We start from the raw sequence: 19,530 nt of genomic DNA, 5'->3' as shown, positions 1-19,530 counted from the left end.
TATATTTTAACATAAAATGAATTCTATTTGTAGCAAAGCAAAATAGTTACTGAATTATTTTACTCGGCTTATGGAAAAAACTGATTACAGGCAAAGTCATTCAAGTTGTTTGTTACGGTATACACATCACTGAAATGGGATATTTTTCGTTGCTACCAGGAATGAGTTCTCTAAACATCAGAGGTGTCTGCTCACAACGTACAGTGGCTTTCGTTTTTTCAGATGCTTCTGCTGATAATGCCAGCAATACGGTACTTTTTTTTTTCTTTGCCAATGGAGCTAATAAGATAAAGCAAATAAATTTAGATACTTACAAATAACGTAACCAATTCAATTTCTTTAGCATCAGTTAATTCCAATTGTTTAATTTTAACTTTACTTATATTAGAGCAGAGTACTTAGGATTAAATCAGTGTTTCCACTAACACCACTCTAAAATACATTATAATAACTATCAAATAATTGATATAGATATGCTATGACTTTGGGGATAATTTCAGTAATTTGTATAACTAAAATCATTTAAATTACCACTCAAAAGATGATAAATTATTAATAAACTATGAGGTTTTACATGTGGCCAGAAATTTAAATTATATAAGACTACAATAAATGTATTATCTTGAAAAAGCAGTTATGGAAAATAGGCTCATCAACTTAAGCAAGATGAAGAGAAGTTGGAGAAAGTCCAGGAACAAAAAATATAAATTACTAAGTGATTGGAAAATGACTTAACAAAGAAAGCCTAAAATAATTTGGATTTGTAGGGAACAGAAGGCTGGGGTGGGAATTAATACCATCTTTTATTCAACTGGATGAAGCAGTACTATGCAAACAGACCTTCCGTGCTCTCTGCCCAGTAAGAAAAGGATCTAAGATAAACCCAAGTAGCAACTAGAAGGGCTATGATTAGGTACCAAGAAAACTTTCCCTTGCCATTTCAAGACTTTGGGGTCTAGTAACAAATACGGCTATAAAATCTGAAACTCTGAAAATGTTTAGCACAACAGAGATGACTAAAGCTAGTCCTTTCTCCAATGTATGCGTAGCATGCGTAGTAAGTGTTGTGGAACCCATGTGCCTGGATGCTCAGCCTTACTGCTTGGACGCACAGTGGTCTAGAAGCACACCATAGCACCTGTTTGCCTGAGAGATTTCTCAGACCCTCAGCACCCTCTTTGCCCAGCTGCAATCAAATGTCAGGAAACTGACCCCTGCTGTGAGTAGCCTCTGCCAACAACCAACAGGAGTCTGTATAAAAACTCTAGGCTGTCTCTTCCTCAGGTGGGGTAACTCTGAGATGCGGCCCAACGGTGGCTCCCAAATTGTCCCCATGTGATCCATCCCCCACTTCGTCCACAGTTGTAATGTGTATAATCATAAAATCTGTACTGGATCAATCCTTCCCTTGTTTCACTTTCCCAACATCCTACTGACATTTCTGGGAATCATCTTCCAAATAAGCTACTTGCACTGAAATTTTTGTATCAAGAGTTTGCTTCTTTACCACCCAAACTAAGGCAACATATATGCCATTTCAATGTACCACCGTCTTTTTAGATACTTAATAATTTAAGTGGTTCCTCAATTTTAAAATTCCTTGAAAAAACTTTTATAGCACCACAAGAAATGGAAACCTTCTATATTCCAGCTTTCATTATTATAGCACACCCAAAATGAATAATGTCCAGACAGTTATTTAATACCAGCCAGCTGTTGTTGCCCATTATTGCTGAGCTGGAATCCTACTGTGTTGTTGTTGTTTTTACGATTTTATTTATTTGAGAGATTGAGAGAGAGAGAGAACACAAGCCAGGGGAGGGGCAGAGAAGCAGACTCCCCACTGAGCAGGGAGCCCAACGTGGGACTCAATCCCAGGACCCTGGATCATGACCTGAGCCCAAGGCAGACACCTAACTGACTTGAGCCACCCAGGTATCCGTCTTTTGTTGTTTTTTAAGTGTGAATGCGGGAGTGGGGGAAGGTGAGCAAATATTGGTGAGATATTACAGATACGCTGCACTAAACTGACCTTGTTGATTACATCGAGTGAGTGGCAGGAAATGGAAGGGGGGACAACTTCCTAGCTCTGTGATTCAATGTTTTCTTACATCTCTTTCACAGAACTACCTGAAGTCCATCTTATCATCTTAGACCACTTAAAATCACTTCACATTCCAATGGGATATGCATTCCACACTTGAGAAAATATTAAGCTACAGAATAAGAACTCTGAGAAAGCTCATTCACAACCTTACTCAGAGAAACTTATTAGAGGTCTCTCAAGGTTTCTGTGGCCCCTAGATAATCTCAGAAACTATTAAATAAAGAGTTAGGAATTCTAGTCTTAATTTTCTGGGTGGTTGTGGCCGAGTCACTTCATTTTTCTGGACCTCAGCTTCCTCAACCTTAAAATAAGAAACTCAAAATGATTCATGTTTTTCTCTTCTGTTCTCCTCACCACTGCAGGAATAAAAGGGATGAGCAAAAGTGAAGCTGCAGGGTTCCCAGTCCCAGTGCTCCAAAGGAGTTCTAGGAAGATCAGTTTGACATATAGACCTGTTTGCTAGAAGGAAGAAGAGGAGAGAGACAGACAGACAGATATGGTAGGGAGAGAGGGAAATAGGTAGAGGAAAGAAGGAAGGGAAGGGGTAGGACAAAGACTAGAAAAGAAAAGAAAAAGTTTTAAAAACTGACTTCAGGGATGCCTGGGTGGCTCAGTCGTTAAGCGTCTGCCTTCGGCTCAGGTCATGATCCCAGGGTCCTGGGATCGAGCCCCGCATTGGGCTCCCTGCTCCGCGAGAAGCCTGCTTCTCCCACCCCAACTCTCCCTGCTTGTGTTCCCTCTCTCGCTGTGTCTCTCTCTGTCAAATAAATAACTAAAAATCTTTAAAAAAAAATAAAAACTGACTTCAAAAAATACTGGTACCACCTTGTACTTATTAGGATGGCTGGTCTCAAAAAAAGGAGAAAATACATGTTGATAAGGACGTAAAGAAATTTGAACACCCTTGTGTACTGTTGGTAGTTATGTGAAATGGTGCAGCCACTAAGGAAAACAGACGGTCATTCCCCCCCAAAATTAAAAATAGAATATACCATATGATACCGTAAAAATAGAATATACCATATAAAAATGGAATATACTTAAGTTTTATTTTAGTGATCTCTACATTCCATGTGGGGCTCGAACTCATGAACCCGAGATCAAGAGTCGCATGCTCCTCCGACTGAGCCAGCCAGGCACCCCCAACAATTCCACTTCCGGGTATATACCCAAAAGAACTGAAAGCAGGGTCTCAAATAAATGCTTGTACACCCATGTTCATAGCAGCCTATTCACAAGAATCAAAAGGTAGAAGCAAGCCAGTGTCTTTCAACAGATGAACAGATAAGCCAAATATGGTACAAACATGCAATGGAATATATTTTGACTCTAAAAGGAAAGGAAATTCTGACATAGACTACAACATGGATCACCTTGAAGACTTGATGCTAAGTGAAATAAATCAATGGCAAAAACACAAATACTATAGGATTCCCTTTATGTGGGTCCATAGAGTAGTCACATACATAGGGACAGAAAGTGGAATACAGGTTACCAGGGGAAATGGGGAGTTGTTGAATGCGTTCTGAGTTTCAGTTTTGCAAGAGGAGCTCTTGAGACTTGATGCACAACAATGTGAATAACTTAGCAATATTGAACTGTACACTTAAATATGCTTAAGATGGTAGATTTTATGTTATGCTTATTTTTCCACAAATCAAAATTTTAAAAAATCCAGGTTAAAAAAACCCACAGGACTATATGATGTTTAAGATCTCTTTCAGGTCCACAGTTTTTGAATTAGTATTAATAAAAATTATGTAATTTATCATGGTCGTGACACAAGATTCATGAGCAAAATTAGAACAAAAAGTTATTTATCCCATAAATATTATGCACAATATTTGCAGGAGGTGTATTATAACCATTAATCTCTATGATGCAAGGAATGAGCTTCAGTGACTAATACTTAACTCATGCTCTTTACAGAGATTCACTAAAATATTACCTAAATGTTGGAAATCTCAAGGCCAAATAGAAAGTTTGCAGATTTAAGATTACTATTAATCTCTCAGCAGAGCTGTCACCTCCACTTGGAAGGCTATTGATTCCCAGCCAGAATGAAGGTCAGTGTAACACCATAACCCTCTCATGGTCAAGCCTGTGTCGGGATGAGTTCTACATGTCTGCAACAATACCTTGATTCTACATCCCAGTGAGTAGGACCTCACCATGCTGTAGCTTATCCATCTTGTCTACCTGTCCCTGACACACTGCAATCACTTCATGTTTCTTAAAATGATTTGAATTAGCATACCATCTACTCATAAATTCTCAAATTTCTCCATGCAAGATGATGAGAGGTTTTCTAAAATTAAATAATCATTTCATGTCATTTTTTGTATAATTCTGTTTCTTACTGAAAACATAGAACCTAACCTAAGTTAATGTATCATTAAATTTTCTTTTCTTATTCTTCTTGGTTTTAACTTAAAATTTTTAAAAATTATTTGAACTCCCCTAAGTTTACTTTAGAAATCTATTTAATTAGACACAAATTAGATATTTGCTGGTTTAAATAAAAGTAGAAATGGAAGAATAGTAAACTATCAGTAAGCAAAAATATTAAAATACATATAACTGGCCAAGAAGCACATAAGAAGATGCTCAACATCATTAGTCATCAGAGAAATGCAAATTAAAACCACAGTAAGATAACCACTACATAACTCACCAGCACGGCTAATATTAAAGACAGTAATAGTTTCAAGTTTGATAAGGATGTCCAGCAACTAGAACGCTTATACAACTCTGGGTGGGAATATAAAATGGTATAACCACTTTGGAAAACAGTATGGCAACTTCTCACAAAGTTAAACACTTACCATGGGTGACCCAACCACTCTACTCCTCAGGCTTTACCCAAGAGAAATAAAAACATATATCCACACAAAGACTTAACATATGAGTGTTCAAAACTGGAAACAAACCAAACGTTCAATAACAGGTGAATGGATAAACAAACTGTGATACCTTACTATAATGGAATGTTATTCATCAGTAAAAAGGAATAAACCACTAACAGACACAAAAACATGGAGGAACCTCCCCAACACTATGGTGAGTGAAAGAAGCCAGACACAAGGGAGTGGATGTTTTGTGATTTCGTGTATTTGAAATTCTAGAAAAGACAAAAGGATCTAAATGACAGAAGATCAGTATTATATGGAACTAGGAATGGGGGAGCGGAAGAACTGAGCAGAATGAGGCAAAAGGGACCTATCTGGGGTGATGAAAATGTTCTATATTTTGGTTGTGATGGGATGTTTATACAAGGGCACATATTTGTCAAAATCCATCAAACCCTACACTTAAATGGTGAATCTTATTGTATGTAAATGACATCTTCTTCCTGGAAAGTTATAGTATGGTAGCAATATTTTAGTTTGACTTCTTTTTTTAATAATTTTCCGCTCTGACTTAAAAAAACAATTTATAAATCACAAAAGTGTTCTATTGTATTAATAGGATACGTTTTATAAAACATATAGAAAAATAGGAATTATAAAACTAAACGCTAAAGATCAAATATTTAAGTATCTTGTTAATTAAGACAACTTCATTAGCTAATCTAATGGCATAATATATACTTAGGTGAGAGGTTCATGACTGAAGATAGTGGACATAAATCTGTATGTCGAAAATCTTCTTGGTTCTTAGAACACATGGACCCAACTTGTTATCACTTAGGCAGGAAGTATCTAAACAGATATTTGCTATGTGATTGTCAGAGAATTAGGGAAGCATTCATTCTGCTAACTTCTTTATCTCAGCAATCTGTGCGCTATCTTCAATATGTGGGAATGTTTTTAAGCTGCTTACCCATATTATGAAGTTAGCTTAATCAAAATTAGTCTATATAACCTATTAATCCATCTTGCTGGAAACATAAAAAAAACTTCAACAAACAAGTGAGGGGGGGTTGTTATCAACCCCTCTTCCCTCAGGATGTCTCAGTTACACGTGTAATATATGTAATTTGTTACATTTTAGCTATATTTCTTATTTTTAGGCAAAAAAATTTAATGGAAATTTTAACATTTCTTCCTCTTCTTCCAATCTTCTTGCACAAACCTAGTAGATGTTCTACTTTGGAGACATCTGATAGTGACAATTTACACTATTCAGAAATTATAGCTTTAAAAGTGGCATGTGTGCACGTGCATATTTAACACTAAACATATAGTTAAATATTTTCAACCATTAATTTAGACACTTTAGTATTACCTACTTCACTCATCAATTCAATAAACACTTATTGAGCACCTATCATGTGCCAGACAGATCGCGTGTATTAGGTTGTACTATGGTGGGAGCAAAAGAAGATGGACCATGGTTGGCTGGTTGGCTCAGTCGCTTAAGTGTCAACTCTTGGTTTTGGCTCAGGTCATGACCTCGGGGTTGTGAGATCATGAGGTCAAGGCGCTGCACTCAGCGGGGAGTCTACCTCTCTCCCTCGTTCTCCCCCTGATCCTCTGCCCTCCCCCTGCTCATGTGCACTCTCTCTCTCTCTCTCAAATTAAAAAAAAATCTTTTTAAAAAATCACAATGATGAAATAGACTGTGAGGGAAAGGTACATGTGGCTAGAGGAACGTATAACAGAAAGACTGTCTAATTTGGGGATCAGCCATGCTTCCCTGAGACCATGACTGCTGACCTCTAGTGTTCAATAAAATACTATTAAACCTGTACAAACATAAGCCAAGGTATAAATAATGATACTTGCGGGGCCAACTAGTATGATGAAGCTTCTTTTGTACTCACTCTATCTGTGATATCATTTAGCCTTGATTACTTTCATATTAGGGCTGGCTCTATTCCACCTCATTAGCCAAGACAATTATAGTGCTCAACCTAACACCAAGAAGATCATAAACATCTATGAGAACACACTGAAAATGAATAGCAATCTCAGTTATAATGTAGTAATTCAGATGATCTGGAATAAATTCAGTTTCATTATAAGGATTATCTAAATACATACATACGTACACACACACACACACACACACACACACACACACAGTAGGTTCCTGAGGAAATATCCATATATCACGTCTTGAGAAACCCTGCTCTTTGCAATCATTTTCCCATCTACAGTTCCTAGCAGAGTGTCTGATCCGATGAATCAATAATTTTGCCCTCATATTTACAAAATGCTTTGCACGTTACAAAGCACCACTACAGGGGTGCCTGGGGGGCTCAGTTGTTAAGCATCTGCCTTCAGCTCAGGTCATGATCCCAGGGTCCTGGGATCCAGCCCCGCATCGGGCTCCCTGCTCAGCGGGAAGCCTGCTTCTCCCTCTCCCACTCCCCCTGCTGTGTTCCCTCTCTCGCTGTCTCTCTCTCTCTGTAAAATAAATAAATAAAAATCTTTAAAAAAAATAAAAAACAAAGCACCATTACAAAGATTTTTCTCCTTTGATTCTACTGACAATTCGGGCACATTATCTACTTCAGAGATAAAGAAACTAAGGCAGGGTGGGACTCATCCAGAAAGTCTTCCGCAATCGCCCCTCCCATCAACTGACTCACCTCCAAATTACACAGTGTTCTACTCTGCTCCCAAAGCGCCACAGATACCCTGCAGCCACTGATATTCTCAGTGTCATTTCTGTTTACCTGTCAGTCTCTCTGGCCTAACCTTAAAGTTCTTCCTGTCCCAGGAGCAAGTGCAGTTCCTGCCACAGAACAGAGGCTCAGTCACTGTTTGCCAAATGAGCTCCGGGATACCGGGATGGCAAGTCAAGGGCAGGCAGGCTGAAGTAACTTCTTCAATACCACATAGCTTACTGATGGTAGACCAGGCATTCCAACTCACTCGGTTGGAATGAGATCTCCTGAGATTAAATTCAAGTCACTGTTCCTTTAGCCCCCATCTCTAATACTTTAGGGTGACATTATTACTGCTTCATAGGAAACACCAACCAAAACATAGGTATGAATATAATTTAAGCTCAAACATCAATTTTCCATGTGTGAAATAAACTGTCTACTGAGATCTATTAGCTTTGTCAGCACTTTCTATCTTTATACCAACTATCTAAAGATGATGGGTATTGTTTATTACACTAGCTTCTCTGGGCCATTTTTCCCCCCTAGATGGAGTTCCTCAGCATCTCTGATGCTTTTTTGCTTTGTTATTTTAAAATACCTATTTAAAATAAGTTGCTAAAGAAACAATTTCTGTGAAATGTATTTATGAAATTGCTGGGGAAAATTAAGAGTAATCATGAGTTTTAAGTGCATAACCACCTACCAGATCAATGAAACACAGGCAACAAACACCTTAGTGAGCCTCAATGTCAAAGAAAAAGCCTTGAACATAAGTACAATAACAAAAAGGAAAAATCATTGGTAAAATGGCTTTGCACAGAATAATTATGTTATCAAGGGTCATAAATGGGACTGTAATCAATGGTTTGGTCAGTTTCATAAGAAATTCAGAAAAATTATTATCACTGGGAACTAAAGCTTAGGTTCATTCAAAGCCAAATTAACTTCCTTAGTATCACTTTCCAAAAACTTCAAGAATAACTTTGTTCTATTATTTCAACCTACAGATACAGTTTCATTCACAAAACAAAAACAACTCATGTTCGCTTGTCTGTATAGTTTTAACTCTGCTAGTGATGAGATTCAAAGTTACCCTGAGATTCACAAACGGGACAGTGCCTTTTTAAACCTAATTATGTTAATAAACACTTTTATTTGAGAATCACCTTTCTTCTTATATTTCAAGTGCTATCTTTTCTAATGTATTTTTTCTTATTTCACTTGTCCTCTTTAATCCTACTTCTTTTAAAAAGCTAAAATTGCTAATAATAAGAAGGCACAGATTGAACAGGATCCCAAGCTATTAAGACTTAATAAACCTGAAACCCCAAGTAGTAAAGGAAGAAAGAAAAAAAATTATGGCTTTGGATAGCTGTGTAGATTTATGAGAAACAGCCTGACCAACTTGCAAACCAGAAATAGAAGTCCTACGTATTACTGTTTTCAGTTTTGAGGCCTATCTTCTTGTCACCCATTAAAATTATACCTTATAGAAATAAAAGATAATCTTTTAAAGCAATCTTTAAAAATTAGGAGCATTAAAAGATGAAAAACTATACCTTTTCATTTAATAAAAAACCGGTATTGTACCTGCTTCCCCATCCAATAATTAACATGTCAATTGTAATAAGAATTCGGGTGACTTTAATTTTTTAAAGCTTGCTAATCAACTGATTTGATTAATCTAGTTTTCCTCCCAGTTGGGATGGGAATGGTTGTCTGGGCCTTTATAAAACTGGATATATACCAGTACTAATTAAGACAAAAATCAAAGCCGCAAACGGGCTAATTATCTTTGTTGAGTTTAGGACCTAATTTCTAATTTCTAATGCTTGTGTTTATTTTCTTGAGAATAATTTAGTTTGCATTTTCTAGCAACCAGGTTTTTAAGCAGTCCTCCATTGTATCATCAATTCATTATACACATTTGTGTTTTTACAAGTCTTAAAAATATCACCAATTTTAACTGATCTTTTGCTTTATGTGTTGACCAGGCTTGCTTGCTTATATATGTATATGTGTACGTACGTATGTATGTATGTATGTATGTACTTTCTTGATAGTAATTATCAAAACTGGAGAGTTGATGGGGAATGTGGAGACAGTGTGACAAAAATCTCAAAACTGATTTTCCTCTACATTTTTTTCTTTTCTTTTATTTAAAACTTTGACTCGCTGAGGTGAGACAAAAGTATTTTAAATTTGGGATACTTTTTTGAAGAACTCTTGTACCTTAGCATATGTATAAGTATTGGGCAAAATTTCAGGTTTTACTTATTTAAAGGTAAAATACTAAATAAGTACCCATGTCTATTGAAAGCACTAGTAGCTCAATAATCCCTTCACAAACTTCAATTGGTAAACTTGGACTGGTATTGATTTTTAAGTGCTTTTTCTTTTGATATGATTTCAGACTTCTGGAAAAGCTGCCAGAATTATAAACAATATTCCCAGGTATCCCTTCCCCAGATTATCTTGAATAATAACATTTTACTACATTGATTGTATCATTTTCCCTCTTTTATTCCCAAGGTTCTATAGTTACTGATGCTCATACTTATGACTGAGTTTAGAGAGGGCTTCAGAAGTTCAAGGTTTATAATGTTTTTATATGCTAGCTATTTTGCTCAAATAGCCCTTTATACCCCAGATACTCCTGTTTGCTTCACTAGTTTTGCTTGTGGGATTTCTGAAAAATGCACAGTGATTCATAAAGCTAAACCCAATCCTTCTTGACATAAAGTATATTATGTTCTTTGCCGTAGGACTGCCATGTTCAGTACCGTTATGTCAGAGAGCTTACACCACTTAACAGCTGATCTTGATATAACTCATCTGACTGCTTTATCTCTGTAGGATAGAGCTTAGGAGCTCAGGATCTAAAGTCAGATGACTTGGATGTGACTCCCGGCTAAAAAAAAAAATCATGACTGAAGGAAGGTATATTAGTTTTAAACATCGGGTTTCCAACTTAGCACTGAGCAACAGGACAGCCAGGACCAAGAGCGTAGCTCTGGTTTGCTTTAAAGGGGAAATCCAGGGGCGCCTGGGTGGCTCAGTCGTTAAGCGTCTGCCTTCGGCTCGGGTCATGATCCCGGGGTCCTGGGATCGAGCCCCGCATCGGGCTCCCTGCTCCGCGGGAAGCCTGCTTCTCCCTCTCCCACTCCCCCTGCTTGTGTTCCCTCTCTCGCTGTATCTCTCACTGTCAAATAAATAAAATCTTTAAAAAAAATAAAAATAAAAAAATAAAGGGGAAATCCATCAGTCCGTCAGGGCTGTGTGCAAGGAAAACGAAGCTTCAGAGTCTCTCTGCAGAAATGGCTTTGACTGATGTCAACACAAACTTTTAAAGAAAATAAAGAGGCATTCCATGGGTGTCTATTTCTACAATCAGCCCTGGATCAAAGGAAGAGCAAAATTATAATTTTTCATGGATAGAAAAGATAGGCGTTAAGTGTTCCAGGAAATTAACCTTCTGACACGCTGGTTTGGTACAGATAGGGAGCTTGAAGAATTTTGATGAACAATTCATCTTTCTGCAAAAGTGTCCAGGAGAGGAGATGACTCACAAACTCTGTTCCATATATCCTTATAGCTTCCACAAAGGCATCTCAGGAACTGCTGTCAGGGGCATGGAGAACCTAAGTGGACAGGGTCGTTAAAAGCTTTAGAAATGAGAGGCTGAGCTCCAAGCACAGGGAAGGGCCCACAGCAGGTGCTCAGTAAACGGCAGTTACTATTATTGGATTTGTTGTTTCCAAAGCTGAATGGTGGTCAACTTCAAAATGAGTGCTAACTGGGGCCCCTGCATGGCGCAGTTGGGTTAAGCGTCTGATTCTTGGTTTCCGCTCAGGTCATGATCCCAGGGTCGTGGTACTGAGCCCCGTGTCGGGCTCTCTGCTCAGTGTGGAATCTGCTTAGAGTTTCTCTCTCCCTCTTCCCCTCCCCCCTGCCCTCTCACATCCATGCTCACTCTCTCTCTCAAAGAGATAAATCTTTAAAAAAAAAAATCAAAATGAGTTATTACTGAAAACTTAAATAGCTTATACTTATAGCCAGACCAGGAGCCACCTAGGACCCCATCTCATGTCCCACCACTTGTCTATGTCCCCCTCTCTCCTCCAGCCTCAGAAAACACTTCCTTTTATTCCCTCATTGGTTACCTCTATTCAATCTTAGCTTAAAGGTCACTTCCTCTGGAAAGACTTCCTTGACCAGCTCAGACTATAAATAATTTTTATTTGGGCCTTAAAGTTTCTCTTTATTTCAGATACTGATGGCAAATAGGCTCAGCTATGTTGAGATCTATTACACTAAAAGTGCATTTTTAGCACAGATAAAGAATTCCTCTGATGTGCTTTGGTGAAAAGGGCCAGTGCTCTGTTTAAATTATGTTCCACCTTGTGCAAATTATATGTTAACAGAAGTGCCAGTTATCTTAAAGTTTTCAACTTTCTACTCATGTGAAAAATTTTATAGAACTGAACTCTTCCAGCAAAAAAAAAAAAAAGAAAAAAAAAGATCCCGATGTTGGAATTGATGGTTTGATAAGCAAATTAGATATTCACAGGAAACATTATATATCTCTAGGAACAAAATTATGGACTCAACTAAAATTCATCTATACAACTAAGTGATTTATTGAAGGAGAAAATTTTCTGCTATTCAACTCCGGAAGGTCTTTTGGGATAGTTGCAATAAATGAATAATTTAAGTCTCTTCCAACTGGAAACCCAAATTCCAATCAGGTTAGCTAAAATATTAATATAATATTCTTACCTTCATTTCCTAAACTCTTATATCCTACCACGACACCACACTTAATCCAAAATTGTTATATTTCATGAACAGAATAAAACACTGGAGGTATTCCTGATATTTACTGAGAAATCCTCTGGCATTTTCTCTATCACTATGGCGACTGTAATGGGTGCCCATCCAGGGTGGAGAATGCCAATACTGCCCCTGTAGGTAAGACCATGTGGTCTCCATTCTGATCTAGAGCCTGAGCCTCCCTAACTCATAAGCCACAGTAATACAAAGAAGGACCAGAGGTCCATTCTTACTGAAGAAAATGAAAGCAACTGGTTTTTAAAACTAAAGCTGTAGAGGAAGAGTTACCTGAAAGTGAGGGCAAAAAAGAGAAGGCCAAAGGCCAAACCTTATAGAAAAGGGGGTAAAAAACAATCCCCAAATTAGAGGAGTCAGATAATACTACTAAGAACAAGGAAAATAATAATAGTAAAAATAACAATAAATTTATTGAAGGCTTATTATATAATACCAGGTAGTACCTTGAATTAATGAACACATTATTTAATATTTGTAGCTAAGCATAAGCCAGATATTATTATCCCTATTTTATACATGAGGAAATTGAGTCTCAGGCAAGGTTAGTAATTTGCCCAAGAGCATATAACCAGAAAGAACTAGAGCCAGGATTTGAACCCATATCTTCTAACTATGAATCTCAGTCTCTCCATCTCTATAAAACCTGCTTTCCTTGACAAAGTAGCCCTCTAAGAAATAAAAGGGGAAGCAGCCCAAAAGTCACAGAATAAGAGAGCTATAGGATAGTTAACAGTATCAAGTGTCAAAGAAAAATCCAGAAAGATCCTAGAGAATACTGTTGGATTTGGTTCTGTCCAAAGTGCACAGTTTCCACAGTTGTATGGGTAGCACCCAAATCTCACAGGGTGAAGAAGCAGCTGGACAAAAGGGAAACAGTAGACAAGTACAGATGTCGCTCTCAAGAAAACTGGCAGTGGGGGACCAGACCGTGAAAGAAATCAACTGAAGAGGGCAAAGAACGAAAATACGAGGGAGGGAACACATGTAAAGACACCACAAATGGCTCATCTGACTCAACCTCCCACAAGAGGCTCTTGGGAAACACTTCCACATCCCTCACTTCTCGCCCCTCACCACCCAGTACAGACTCCCTGATTTCCCTTGAGCTCCTCCATGCTTCTCCCTACCAGAAATACCCTCTTCCGGTTTATTTTTCTTATGACCTCCAACTTTTCCTTCAGCACACGGCTCAAAGGTCACACCCGTGATGAAGACATTACTGACCCTCACTCCCAAGAACAATCTCCACTGTTACTCCTGAGGCACTTGGTATCCAATTCTATAATAACATCTATCTCCCTCAAAAGTTGGCATTCCACAGTAAGGGACCATGTGAAATCACATTTGAGACCCCAGCATTTAACACAATGCCCATATTCCTCTGCAACTACTTTATCCTAAACTGATCACAATGATCCAACTCCAGACAAGAAAGTATTTTTAAAATCACTTAACAAAGAACCAGTGCATATGACTACTCAACCATTTAAATAGTAGAGCTCTTATTTTTTACAAATATTCAGTAGAGATGTTCAACTAAAAGGCCTACATATTGGATTGGCACAGCAAAATTTATTTCAATTGTAAATCAGCATGTTCCTTCGAAACACCTTTTCATATTAGATCCTAAAAATTAGCAATTCTGGCTCTAAAAAATAAAATAAATATGCTCTTCAAGAGCTAAAATCATTCTCTTTTGTTTTTCTACAAAAACACATTCAACAGGAATTCATTTTAAAATGTAACCCCATCTTTTAGGATGTCTGCCACAATCTTAATTAGAATACCGTCCCCTTAGGGAACCAAGCCAATGGGACTCAAGTCCCAAATAAGAGCGAACCACAGAAAAATGTCTTTGTTTCTGTTGATTATATGAGATAATGGTCTCAAATGAAAAGAATTCTATTCATGTCCATCAAAGCTAGGATGCACAAAAAGCAAATCTCTTGACCCTGGACAGAAAAGAAAGATAAAGACAGAAATGATGGAGTACACTACCTCAGGTTTAGCTCCAAACTAGCAAAGGAACCCATTTAAAATATTACAGATCAAATTTCAAGCCAATACAATATTCTCTTATGGATTTAACATACTATAGGCACTCTTTTTTCCCCCTTAATCAATATTCACTGCTTCCATCACAAGAACTTTCTCTTGGGTATACTGCTAATTATCACAGTTTCTTTCTGGTTGTGACGATATACTACAGATATCACAGGAATATGGCAAACAGAAGTGAGCATAAAAATGACCCCTCATTGAAACTGTGGTCTCATGTGAGGATCTCAGGAGCACCCATGTTAAAATTCCTTTCCTAAAATCTGTTTCCGAAAATTTGAGGCATCATTTTAAAGATACCCATAAAAAAGAGATCTACTGGGATTCATTTAAAATTTACCCTTCTTGAAGGGTAATCTTCTTGAAGATTGCCCTTTGCCTAGAACCTAACTGGAAATTCTGATTGACTCTGTTTCCCAAACAAAATATCATTTATCCCTTTGACCACAGGGAAAATACGCTCACTCGCCAGAATGTACCATAACTTATGTGAAAATGCTAAATAGACAGATTGATACTAACCAAAAAGAAATAATATAGCTAGAATTCTATTCTATTCACTTTCATACCTCAAATTATAATATATAACAGTGACTGCCCAGATAGATGATCTACAGAAAAACTAAGGTTCTTATCTGAATATAATCTTGAAATGAATTTTTAATCATGTAAAAAGAGGTTTCAATGTCCCAGTTACATACTAAAGACCCACTAGAAAGAAAGTGAGTCCCTGCGCAGGGAAAGGTAAAGACCACAGTCTCAGATAATAAAAGAACTCAAACAAAGTTGACAGCTAACTTGACAAAAGATTTTTTTCCTTGAATTCAAATAGAAGCCCCTCAACCCCTGGGCTCCACTGTACCTGGAATGTTAGGTTTACAAGAAGTGGTACAGGGATAACACAGTTGCCCACTTTGACAGAAAAGATGTGTTCCTTTTTCTAAGGAAGGGGGAAGACAGGCAGGGACTGTAGAGAAAATATGAACTGTACTCGGAGGGGCAGTTCAAACTGGGAAACATGAAAGGGAGAAAAAAAGTCTTAGAGCCTTGGTTTAAAGTGGTTAAGGAATTATCTTCAATGTCAGCAGAACCTGAAGCCCAAGATTACAACAAGGAGTAAAAGTTCTGACTTTAGTCTAGGTTCTGCTTTGAAAAGAATCTAAATTGCTGGCTATGGGAGAGAACAGAACAGTGGAAGACATTTTCCTCCTTCCCTCTCCTGGCTTTTTAAGTCTGTTTTAGGGCAAGTAGGGTCAAAGACCTCTCAGATTTAGGCATAAAATGACCAACTTGAAGAATAATTACAAAAAACTCTTAACAAATCACTCAAGGCAGGGGGAAGGCAGGGGGTGGGGGGGAGCAGCTCATTTCTAGCCATTGTCTATGGAAAATCAGTCCAAAAAATCTTTTTATAAAGATGATAATGAGTAATATCAAAATTTTAATACCTAATCAACATACTAAATTTGAATATTCTTATAGATTTTTACTGAATTGGGCAACCATATCTATATTTGGAAAGCTGAGACTCTACAGTGTTTTGTGAAATGGTGAAAAATTATAAAAGACAGGAAATTTGATGAAGTATTATATAACAAGACCTTATAATCATTGCTCAGAATTCTCTATTCCTGAACCAGATTGTCTAAGGAAAGGTAGAAAGTTGAGTTCATACAGAATAAATGAAAAAGCATAGAAATAATTTTAGTATCAACATTTTACTGGGTACTTATTAGTGAGATCAGAACCTTCATGCTTTGAAGAAACAGAACTATATATTAGATCTTAAAATTTTCTGGGTTTTTTTTTTTCAACTTTCTAATCAATAAAATATTACATGCCTCAACATTCAAACATTTTAGCTATAGACCTTCTCTTCACATCAGAGTGGCCAAAGCAAGGACACAAATAAAAGTTGAATCAATAAAAGCAATTACCTTTGACATCAATGCCATGATTTCAATATCCATCATGGGTCAGTGACAAAGGCTAGAAGATTGTAAAGGTATCCCACTACAGTTTGAAAACTCAAGAGGACATCAGCACATTAACGATACAAAGATTATAGACAAGTGAAGAGCAACAAGAAATTACTTCAGCAATAATCTGATCAGTTGTAGAAAATTTATCTACAGGGACACTGTGAGAATGCACTAGGGAGGGGAGCCTGGGTGGTTCAGTCAGTTAAGTGTTTGACTCTTGGTTTCAGCTCAGGTCATGATCTCAGGGTCATGAGATTGAGCCCCGAGTCGACAGGCTCCACGCTGGGCATGGAGCCTGCTTAAGATTCTCTCTCTTTCTCTCTCGCCCTCTGCCCCTCCCCTGCGTTCTCGCACACGCTCTCACACATGTGCACACGTGCTCTCTCTCTCTCAGAAAAAAAAAAAAAAGAATGCACTAGGAAGCATCAGATGTTGACACTTTTCTAGTTTAAAAAAAAGGGAAAAAAAGGAAAAGAAGAAAGAAAAGAAAAAAAAGACAGAGGAGCAAAAACTCCTTCCAAATAAGCCTGGAAGGACTACAGGCAACTCCAGGCAAATACCACACTAACCCACGATGTGAAATAAAACACTTTGTTGACAAAAAGCAAATGGGAGTTCTCACCTTCTTTGCTTGGTGTAAGGGGATGTAAAGTGTCACCTGCCGTGAATGTCCTAGAGGAAAGAGCTAACTCGAGGAGCTGAAAAATATGTCTGCTGGGAATGAGCCATATGGCACAGCACAGTGTTTTCCAACGTGGGGTCCACATGTACATGAGATTACTTTTTATGAGGACAAAGAACAAGGTGAGTGTGCATATGTATGATTTTCTATTTATGCTGGTGATACTGATTTTCCACTTTTGGTAGCAATTTTTGTTTTTTATAAAAGGTTATATATTTAATACAAAAAGTGATTTTATTCAAGCAGGAATCAGAGTCTCTCCACCCACTTCTTGCAGTGAGATGGGTAACTGCCTTCTGGAACTTCGGTGAAAGTTTGGGGATTTATTCTTTGGTTTAATCTCTGCACAGAAGAAGACCAACCATGGGTGATACCATACGAAGAAAAGGATTAAGTGAATTAGGACAAGAAATACCCAATCTTTTTCCCCTACTCAGCTCTCAGGCAGTCAAATATTCTCCCTCTAAACAGGAAGCTGCAGAAGTCTTCTTTAAAATTATGACAGCCCAAGAGAAAAAACAATGATCCTGAACACCGGAGGGAACCCAGTTAAAAAGCCCAGTCAGATGACCCTACATTGAAGTCAATGACCCACCCATGCATTCACATGGTGTTTATCCTCATGCTTTTAAATATGGATAAACACCCCAGATTATGAGATATCAAAGAAACGCTTCAAAAATAAAAGGAGACAAAAAACAAAAAACAAACCAAACCCCAAAACCAAGAACAAAGTAGCTTGAAGGAAACTATATACAGTAAAGAAAAAAATTTCAACAATTTAAAAAAAATTAAAGCTTCAAGGAGAAATAAAAAGATAAACAGGAAATAAAACATGATGTTACGAAAAGGAACATACAGGAAAAATTTTAAAAAGCTTCTTGATCCCAGCACTCTCCCTGCCCATCCCCCTCCTCCCTCCTGAAAAGAAATTAACCTTAAGTGCCTCTGTCTACCATTTCGGAAAAGCTATCCCTTTCCCTAGCTACTTTCCTGTAATTGTTAAGAGTGACGTTTGCTAAAGATTCTCCTTGATACTAAGAAATTACAGGCAAATTGCCAAGTTTCAAGATAATGCTCTATATGATCTTTCTCATTTATTTTCTCACCACTCTTTGGAAGAAATGATAGACCAAGGTGTTCCCAATCCACACTGTAGAACTATTAACTGGCACAAAGAGCATTATTTTGTCAGTATCTTTCCAAAACAAGCCTAGTGTCCTGAGTATGAATAAGCTCTGTAGTAAACATGTGACGATGAATTCATTCCTAAATGGGATGAGTCAGATCTCCAGACCTTTAAGATAATTTAATTTTCATTCAACAGTATTTTTCTAGTCACCAAAATACTCAGGCATTTTCTAAATCATCACAAAGGCAAAATCCTTGCCTGGAGGGTATATGCAACCTCTCCTTTATTATGTACTACTTCTTGTGAAACAATTTATGAAACTCTGATTGCTGATATTTCAATATGAAAGAAAGGGGAAGTTGTGATAAAGAGTAACAGAGGGGAGAGGAGAAGGGACAGAACCTACGGAGGAGGATGGTCAAGGCAGAAACAAACGTTTTCTTCGGGAGTCAAGAGGCTCTTCCAGAACAGGGATTACGGTTTGGATACTTTTCTTTGCATCCCTACGGCCCAGGCCGGACAGCATCTGCCACATCCAGGAAGGGCTCGAGAAACATTGGCTGAGCTAACCTCAGGGCTGAACTCCATCCATGTCAGTGCCCACCGGGCCAGAGCGCATCTGAGGGTCGACAGCAGCTCCTTACCTGTTGTTGCACGGGTACTTGCTGCACCACCTGGGTAGGCACTGCTGCTTGACTGGCCACAGATGTCTGTAAAGTCACTGTCGAACCTGTGTCCGACCCGGTCTCTGATGTCTGCATGATGGTCTCTGAAACGCAGCACAACAGAGATAGAGTTGTAAACACGCGCCTCATGCGACCAGCTGCATGACATTTGTTCTTCCAGTCCTATACAGAGAGTAACTTTCAACTCTCATGCGTACTTCTTATGCCAACACCCCGCCATGATCTTCCATGCATGGTTAGAGTCACTCTGACCACTTTTAAAATAAATACAGAAAATGACCAAGTCGCATTTAAAAAAAAAAAATCCCCATTTAGCACCTCTCGTTTTGAGGCTATAAAAGCCGAACTTCATTGAAATCTACCTTCCTTAGGTCTCATCCATTATAAATTGGTTCAACTGTATTAAAAACTACAGTCCAAAATTATTTCCAGATGCTCAATTTTCAGTCCACAAACCCTAACTGGATGTAAATAT

At 37.9% G+C, this 19,530-nt stretch overlaps 1 protein-coding gene across 2 annotated transcripts in view; it reads right to left on the bottom strand.

Annotated features, from left to right (window-relative positions):
• RFX3 (regulatory factor X3) overlaps nucleotides 1–19,130 on the bottom strand; it is a 158,031-nt gene extending 138,901 nt beyond the window's left edge. For both annotated transcript variants that reach the window (XM_044920625.1, XM_021694424.1), the window contains exon 1: nucleotides 19,014–19,130. In XM_044920625.1, the coding sequence (XP_044776560.1) occupies nucleotides 19,014–19,130 (117 nt within the window). The remainder of the gene's footprint in view (nucleotides 1–19,013) is intronic.
• Nucleotides 19,131–19,530: the final 400 nt, after the last annotated feature.

This window comes from Neomonachus schauinslandi, chromosome 13, assembly GCF_002201575.2.
Source record: "Neomonachus schauinslandi chromosome 13, ASM220157v2, whole genome shotgun sequence".
In the NCBI taxonomy this organism is placed as follows: Eukaryota; Metazoa; Chordata; class Mammalia; order Carnivora; family Phocidae; genus Neomonachus; species Neomonachus schauinslandi.
This window is presented reverse-complemented; position numbering and strand designations above follow the sequence as displayed.